This window comes from Polyodon spathula, chromosome 16 (genome assembly GCF_017654505.1).
Source record: "Polyodon spathula isolate WHYD16114869_AA chromosome 16, ASM1765450v1, whole genome shotgun sequence".
Lineage (NCBI taxonomy): Eukaryota > Metazoa > Chordata > Actinopteri > Acipenseriformes > Polyodontidae > Polyodon > Polyodon spathula.
The window spans coordinates 5,609,922-5,619,036 of record NC_054549.1 but is presented as its reverse complement, the minus strand read 5'-3'; the positions used below and the strand labels follow the sequence as shown (position 1 = coordinate 5,619,036).

Genomic DNA, 9,115 nt, shown 5'->3' with positions numbered 1-9,115 from the left:
ACAACAAAACCAGTGGCTAGCAAAGGGAAGAGCTGGATGTGACCACTATTGCAAAGATGCATCATACATTAATGAGAGTGCAATGATATTCTTTATTATTGTTTAGCACCTAGGATTTCAGTTACCTTTCCTACATACCTCAAATGTAATCTATTTCGCAATTAGATTTTCTTTCTCATTAACATCAAACAATACCCCGTTAAGCCACAGTGACCCACTGTTCCATGGTTTCATTTTATTTTAAAGTAAGAATATTTTCTAAGTGACTGGTAACTACATTCTTCCAGTTTATGGGGGCCTCGTTGGCTGTCCGGTTTGTTTACATAAGCAACCTCCCTTCCTGTCACTAAACTTATAGTGGTCAGTACCCTGTGTCTGCAGCAGCAGGGGCTGGGAATGTCATTTAGGGCAATGTTTTGCATTTTTAATGCAGTCCTATTGCATAAGTAATAGGTTTTGCCAATACAGTAAACTACTGAAAACAACATGTGTTACTAACGTCATGTTTCTTCATAAGACTGTAATTACTAGTACCGCACTGCTGTGCCAGATCTTGACAAACTACTCCGCTGTCCTCTAGTTTGTCCTGGATATTGCAAACCTATGATTTTCTCCTACAAGCAGTCAAATTATAGCTTGCCCTAGTTGAAATTAACTGTTTGTACATAATGTAGATATTGCTTTATTCAGGCACTCTACTGGGTTCACTCGTACTGCTTAAAAACTCACATCACGTCCTTCTTTTCTGATTATCCATTAACCTTTTTATTTATTTATTTATTTATTTATTTATTTATTAATATTCGGTTTGGTGTGTTGCTGCATTTCCTGGGGGTGGCGTTTCAGACCAGTCTCTGCAATGAGAGGAAAGACCGATTTTTCACTAGTCTTATCAGCAATTCCGATTGCATGCAAATCCGCAGCGTCACTCCTGTGAAAGAAAGAAAGAAAGAAAGAAAGAAAAAACCGAGGGACCATTGCACATTCCTCCTCACGGGAGAACCAAGCCGTTTTCCTTTGAGTCCCCGCTTTTGCAACAAAGTAGCAAACCAGATGCATTAGATCTGGCTGCGCCCAAAGGTCTATGCATGTGGTTTATAGCCTCGAAGTTTAGAAACAGGTTTTGTTAATAACTTTCTGTTAGTTATATTGTTTTCTGAGATTTTATTTGCCGTCACCATGGGCACAAAGTGGAGACGGACTGCAGACTTTTCCTGTTGGGCATTAATATTGGTCGCGGTTTTGTTCAAAAGCTGTCATGGAAGTTGTGCGGAGAAAGAGTTGGAAAGCAGGGAAGAAGAAGCGAATGTTGTTTTAACTGGAACTGTTGAAGAAATCATGAACATGGATCCAGTACACAATACTTATTCTTGCAAGGTAAGATTTCAGGGGAGAAGGTGTTTGATGTTGTAGAACACCGAAGTAAATAATAACAATGGCTGATCTTGAAAATATGATAGACACAAATACGATCTCTCTGCGATATGTTTTACCTATTTGGTTTCAGCCAATGCCAAAAAAGTTCATTTGATCTGGCGCTGTTGCTGCAAAATTAACTGTTAAATTAAATTTTTGAGTGTCTGATCTAGGTAACTATACCGTGAAGCTTAGTTTTAAAACCTTACTTAGTCGGTGGTCACCTGTCTACATTTCTCACTCGTGTTTATAGAGTTTGTAATATTTTAATTCTAGTTAATACTAGTACTGTACCTTATTTGTGGTTAGATCGCAGGTAAACAGTATACAGACAGGACAAGAAATGAGCAAAGCGCTCCCTTTGTGAAAATGGACAAGAAATATGTGTTTCAGATCTGCTTCTCACAATCTGAGATTTTAATGTCAGTTTGTTTACTCTTCTAAACAATTTTAAAGATCTGTTACCAGTTTCAGTTGTTTTGTCAACATCTCCTTACATAGTAAACAACCGGTGTTTCTGATCTCATTCGTAATGCCTTGCAACCCTACTCGCAACTGAATATTGTGAAGTTACCAGATAAGTATAGGTATAGCCCATGCTTTATCTGTTGAACTTTGGTACCGAACTATTGTAGAGTAAGCAGGGAGAGGCGTTTAAATCTGCCTTATTTGTTGTAAGATTAGGTCGCAGGTATACAGATGAGAGGATACTAGCTCTCTCTTTATTGAAAATTAACTTTTAAAATGGAAGCGTCTGCTTTGCAAATTAATTTTAATATTATTAAACAATAATGTAGGGTCTCAATCAACACCCACTGCCTTGTTGCAGACTCACTTGGGACATGATCCACAGAAAATGTAAATTAAAAACAATAAATAGAGAATTACTAAAACCAAAAGAAAATCATTCATTACTAACTTTTGTTTGTAGGGTAACTACATGTTTTTTTACAGTTATGACGTGTGGGCTAAAGTATGCAGAAATAAGAAAACTAACACGTTTCTTACATTTAAAACTCCCACATTTGCTATACTAACACCAGTCTTCCATTCCCTGCACGCAGTCCGAATTATGCCCATCAAAAAGTTGACCGATTTTCCGCGTAACCCTAAAACAGAAGGGCTAAACGGACTGTCGCAGAGTTCAATTATCAATGCAGTGTGAACACATGGGCCCCTGCTTCATCCCCAGACTGCACTGGTGATGTACGTGTTGCTGTTGCTCTTGCTAGTCTGCAGTGTAGTACAGGTTGGGTTCGTCATTACACCCTGCTAGTCTGCAGTGTAGTACAGGTTGGGTTCGTCATTACACCCTGCCCGGACATTTCACCTCCTCACTTAGGAGAGATTCAACCAGCGATTTAAAAGTAAGATTAATATTACTAGAAACACCTTTGATAAACTTTTTATCACACCAAGAAGTGACAAAATGGCAAGGTACCTTTATGCAACCTCTGATGTAGTTTTATCATCTAAATCCTTCTGTGTACTGTGTCTCCCCTGTCCATTCTTTACCACACTAATACTGTACTTTACTATCCTTTTACCATGCCATACCTGTGGTAAACATTCACAGCAGTATACTGCAGCTGGGTGTGTCTGATCTTCTGCTTCAGTCATACAAGCATTCCTTGACCTGTAACTATTTCTGACAGAGTTGTCAGCCCAGCCCTAAACAACACTACAATGCCATCAATACACATATGACATGTTTTTTGTCTAATTTAATGATGGCATAGATAAGCAGCTATATCAAAGTATCAGAAATCACCTACAGTCAGCACTGCTCACTTCTGATCACTGCTCAAGGGACTGTGTGAAATAAGGTCTTTTGAGGAAGGTAGTCTTTACACACAGGTTTCCTATGGTTCAAACTGGTATGAAAAATAGAGGGTTCACAGAAAGTAAAGGTGCGATAATGCCATGTTTTTCAATAGGTGAGAGTCTGGCGCTATCTAAAAGGCAAGACAACAGTGACCAATGAAATTCTCCTGGACGGCGGGAACAAAGTCATGATTGGAGGATTCGGGGACCCTGGGATCTGTGACAATCAGGTGTCCACCGGCGACACGCGGATTTTCTTTGTCAACCAGGCTCCTGAATATATGTGGCCTGCTCACAAGAACGAGTTGATGCTGAGCTCCAGCCTGATGAGGATTACTCTGAGGAACCTGGAGCAGGTGGAGCACTGCGTGGAAGGTACGTGGGCCCTTCGGTACAACTCTGCAAGAGTAAATCACAGTGAATATCACAAACCCATTGAGGAAAAGATAGGAAAAAATAACATGCCATCAGCTTGAGTGTTTTATTCTATTCACTGCTGTCTGCTGTTAGGTAGTGCCCTTGAATGGAGCAGCTTCCTGATTATCACAGTTTTAAATGCATGCTGTAATTTATCTGTGACGGGAGAGTAATCAATAAAGGTTTTGAATCTCCGATGGCAGTGGTGTCTGTGCGATATTTTGTGTGGGGAAGCAGGGTAGCTAATAAGCGGTTGCTATGGAAACCTCAGTTAGTGAAATGGCCTGATTTTTCTCAAGCCTCTACCACTGCTACATTTATACTTGTATTGTCCCTGCTAAGACTTTGATTGCAGTAGCATATTGTGTATACTTTTTTTTTTTAAAACCTGTGTCATTCTACCCTCTGCAGTAGCTCTCAACCTCTTTCAGTGATTAATATTTCACACATGAAGCAGTAGACAGACAGCCAGCTGTGTGTGTTCAGGGTGTTGTGTATAAATGAGTATTGTGTAATCTGTGAGGTAACTACCTTTATCAGGAACTGTTGCCCTCTGGTTGTCTTTTACCCTGCGTTCAACGCAATGGAAGCTGTGGTTTGTGTTGCAGCTTTTTCTCCTGAGTGACCCCGAGAGTTCACTTCCAGGTGATTGTTAGGTTTCGTTCTGGGAAGAGGATGGCATCAGGAAACCAACTGACTGATTAGAAAGAGGGCAGAAAGCTCCATGATATCACTCGTCATCTTAGTTTCGATGGCTGCTTTGGGCTCTGGTAATAATACGTAATCTTGGTGGCACAGATTTATAAAACCGTTTTTTGTTACACAGGGGAACTGAAAAAGCGGTGCAAAACCTAAGGTGGAGGGCAGGGGAAATTGTATAGCATTCTTTAAAAGCAGTTCATGGTAAGCTGATCTCATACCAGCATGATGTTGTGAATGGCTGTAAGTGGAATCTGGCACGTCTTTGAAAATTGCGCAGCCAGCTGTCTGGGAATGGAACTCTTCGGTGGTAACACAGCAGTGCAAGTCCTCTCACTGTGGCAAAGTGCGCCAGCATGCGGTGTTCGGGAGCTGGTCGAAAATGTTACTTACGTAAATGTATTTATTAAAACCAAGCCTGTTTAAAGGAACCTTAATGTGGTTAGTGCACTGCAGTGCTGTTGCATAATGTGTTTATGCAATGTGTTTAGCTGGACGATGTTTTACTGGTGATTAGCTTATTATGAAATCTAGAATTGCCAGAGAGAGCGAGGCTAGGGGGCATTTAATTTAATTTACACTATTAATATTTCCCAGTACATCATTCATGGATATATTAATTATAAATTGTGAGGGTCTGGAACCAACCGCCCAGTAATGAAGCTGACACCCTGGGATCCTTCGAGAAGCTCCTTGTTGAGGTTCTGGGATCAATAAGCTGCTAACAACCAAATGAGCAAGATGGGCCGAATGGTGGCCTCCTCTCATTTGTAAACTTTCTTATATATATATATTTTTTTTCTTGAAATGCATTCTACTTGTACAGTAATTAAAGTAACAGTTTAGGGTTACGCATGTTTTATTGTGAAATGAGAATAAAAAAAAAAGACTGCATGTTTTGGTTACAGGTCAGTGCAAGCTTAAATACTATACCACAATACAATAGTTTTTTGTTTTAAAGGCAAAATTGTTCTGAATGAGTATATATATATATATATATATATATATATATATATATATATATATATATATATATATATATGTATGTATGTATGTTTCTGACTATCCAAATCAATAGTAGGTACATTTGGCACTGTTTTGTTCTTGAAGTAACTATAGTTACAAATATTATGCCAAACACAGCCCTAGCCTAAACTTGCAAAACTTTGTCTGGACCACCTCCTGAGCACTGTGGCATAGAGACAGCAGTTGCTAACTGGGTTTCCGGTGCTGTAACTGTGGGGTGGTGTCGTTGAAACAGGATGGTACCTGCTGTGGCAAGTGAGCGAATGCTTTCCTTGCTGTACAGTACCTGGGCAGTTTGGGGAATTTGTAATTTTCGGTGTGGGCCTGCGATAATATTTCGAAAGAAAAGAGCCTGATAATCTGGTATCGTTGATGAGTTTGAAAATGACAGAAATTCTTTGCACAGGTGCAGACAGGAATGCAGGTTGGGTTTTGCATGCCGCTTTTAATGCTTTACCTGGCTCAACCAAGGTAGAAAAAAAAGAAAATAGCCTGAGGGTGTGTATTCTTAAAGTATCAAAGCCTTACTTTGTGTGATTGTTATACCTTCAAGACAATGAAATCTTCACATCCTGTAAGAATATATTTACAAGGTATATGTTTACAACATTAGAATAAATGCATTTTGCTGGCACAGTATACATCCACCGCCCACGGTACCATCATGTTAAACTAATAATCTAGCTAGGCAAAGTTTTAAGCAGCCCGAATTCAAGTCTTTTGTATTTGTTAACCCTGACCCCATTCAGCCTTGGAGGGCTGAGTGTAATAATTGTGTATGTTGAATCAGGTTTGCGGCATGGATTGCATCTTAAAACATTTGTTGTAAAAGTGTCACTATTACAACACAACTCCTTCCTTTTTAAAATATTCCTGTACTACCTTTGATCCAATTTCTTAAATATAAAGGCAGTTATTATTTTTAATCACCCATCCCGCCCCCTGTTTTGCCTGCTGTACAGTAACTGCTGTCAGAGAACCCAGTATTTCTATGGTGGGGCAAGCAGCAGAATGTATTGATTCTCATGCCGTCTCGGTGGCTTGCAATACTTTAAACTGGCTTGTTTGGAAACGCATGCTGTATTATTTTGCTGTACATTTCGTAGTGGAACAGTCTTGACATCTGGTGCACAGTCTGAGCTGCAGAGTCCTGGAGTTTTCTTCACCACCGTACTGCAGAGTCCAGATGCAGGTCTGTTCGCTTCCCTGCAAGGTGCCTCCGTCCTGCCTCGCGCTCTGCAGTTGACTCCCCAGGAACCCAATCCCTGAGTGGTGTTTGTGTAAATGCAGGACTTGGTGGAAAGGATCTAATTAGATTGACAAAGGCTCTCGCAGCTGGGCGGCCCTGCAATGGCATGCATCAGCTGAGCTGAGACTGCCTGTGAATTTTGGTAACATTGTGATTTTATTTCATTGTGGGTGATATTGAAAAATACCTGAAGGTTATGTTTTTTTTTTTTTTTTTTTGGCATTTTTGTTCCTCCCTGGACCCTCCAGGAACGACGAGTTGCTGCTCAAGGACATACTTATGACGCTGGGAGTCAGTACTGATCCTAGGGGTGGAATGTGGTTGCTGGTCACTGTTAGTGGAAGGTGTGAGAGTAACATTCTCCCTTAACATACAATTAAATATATAAACATGCATGCTGTGATGTTGATACAACATTTCTTGTAAAAAAAAAAAAAATATATATATATATATATATATATATATATATATCTTTTCGCTTTGACTCTCCATTGCTATAACATTTGAACAGTTCTATGGACTATGATTTAGCATTTTTCAAAGACCCCCATTAACACCAAAAAAGCAATTCTTTGCAGAAAGATGGTACTCTTGGACTGGCTAAGGTTACCTTAGGTAAGACAGTCCAAATGTATTATATTTTTGCAAAGGCAGCTTTTTTAATGCCGTATCTTTTAATATTTGTTTCTCACCAATTGGTGCTAGCGGGGGAAGAAAATGTGACAAGGCGTTTGTTGTTGTGCCTTTTCCTTGGCGCAGTTAATTAGGGTTGCATTGTCTGACAGAGTACAGACGAAGGGAAAAACGCAATCAGTGGCAGAGAAGTTGAACTGTGGGGGAGATCTCAGTACAGTCATCCTGTAACCTTTTTATCATTTGTTTTCAGCTTGATTTAAAGAGTATACATTTCAACCCTTATTTCAGTGTTTTTGCACTTGTGATAACTGCTACTGACAGATGCCAACCTAATGGTGTCTGAAAATGTGTGGGGTGTAATTTAATACTTCTTAGTGGAAGGCTTTCATAGGTTTAGATTTTATAAACCCCTCGTTACCTGTTCATTGTAATGGAATAGTTCACGGTTGGCGAAATGTAATGCAGACATCTACCAGTCCCCTAAAAATATGGAAGGATTTTCAGGAATCTTAATTGGGGGGGGGGGGGGGGGGGGGGGGGGGGAATCGGTTTGTTCGGGTGTTTGTTGAAGTAGGAGGCTCTAAATATCTCCACTGTGTTTTCCTCGCTGAACACGCTAAAGTTATTTGCCTCTTGTTCTGTTGTTTGGTAGATTTAAGAACATGGCGATAAGGACTCTCCTTTTGATAGTTTTAAAGGCTTCTGTTACTTTTAAATTCCTAAAGTAATAGGCTCTAGAAATGAATCAGTCTTTAAAACATTTACAGTTTCCAATTCCAGTTAATCCACCTTTTTGTTATTTAATTTAACATTGGCAAAAAGGTTCTCTCATCTTAACACCACTCTTGTACTCCTGCATAAGCCTCACCGAAGCGCCTAATTAAACGTACATCTAAAATTCACTTCCGCTAATAATATTTTAATGAGAACGAATGGTGAGAAAAGAATTCCACATTGGTCATTCCAGTAACATTTTAGATTAACGCTTCAGGCCAGTAAAATATAGCGGCCGGGTAGAGCATAGTGATGTAGAACTAGGCTTTGCTAATAAGTGAATTTAAAAACATCCTATTGCGCTTGGAATAAAGCCTTTTGCATTTCTGTGGGTGCAATGTTAATGTGCAACCGACTCCCTAGGTGCAGTAACTTATAGCTTGTATTGTTGTGATATACTGTACAAGTGCAGTCATGGATTTAAAGACCGCGTTGAAGCTCTTGGCATGCTGAGGAAGTGTCTGAAAAGCAAGCTCAGAAATGCGACAGCACTGAGTATACTTTTCTACCAGGAGCATCCTTGGACAAACAGGTACATACAGATAGTCTGACAGCAAAGCTTGTGAAAGAAGATCTGCTTCAGTGCTGCTTATTGCTTGAATAGCTTGAGTTTGTTTGCCTGAATAGATTGCTCCTCCACTTCATTTTCTCTTTCATGTAAGAGTAAAGCCACTTGAATTTGTGTGTTGCATCTAAGCCTCAAAACAGCAACGTTTAAGACCAAAGCTGTATATCAAATAAGGATTCATAATGAATCTGATTTTAGGCACTTTATGGGTGTCCCAGACTCAAAAGTAAAATGACAGTGGGTAAGATTATATTGATCGTGGGTGTGTACGATGGAGAAAAGTGTCCCCTCCACCCACAAATCTTTTAATAGGAAGATATTTCTCGGGGCTCATTCCGTCTCAATGCTTCATAATTTCTTGTATGAATCTGCTGAGATGGGGGTGTTGTAAAGTAATGGCCTGACAGCAGTGATATGCAGTGAAATAGCTGAGATGCCAGTGAGGCTTTGGCATTCAGCAACAAAGAGTCTTACTTAGTGAGAGAGCTGGATGCCAGCTTAATTAG

The 9,115-nt window shown here is 39.8% G+C and overlaps 1 protein-coding gene across 1 annotated transcript in view; it reads left to right on the top strand.

Moving 5' to 3' along the window:
- The first annotated feature begins 822 nt into the window (after positions 1-822).
- The window catches only part of LOC121328906 (agrin-like), a 152,727-nt gene continuing 144,434 nt past the window's right edge, over positions 823-9,115 (top strand). Inside the window, exons 1-2 of the mRNA XM_041274047.1 lie at positions 823-1,377; positions 3,354-3,615. Coding sequence (XP_041129981.1) covers positions 1,180-1,377; positions 3,354-3,615 — 460 coding nt within the window. The 5' untranslated portion in view covers positions 823-1,179. The remainder of the gene's footprint in view (positions 1,378-3,353; positions 3,616-9,115) is intronic.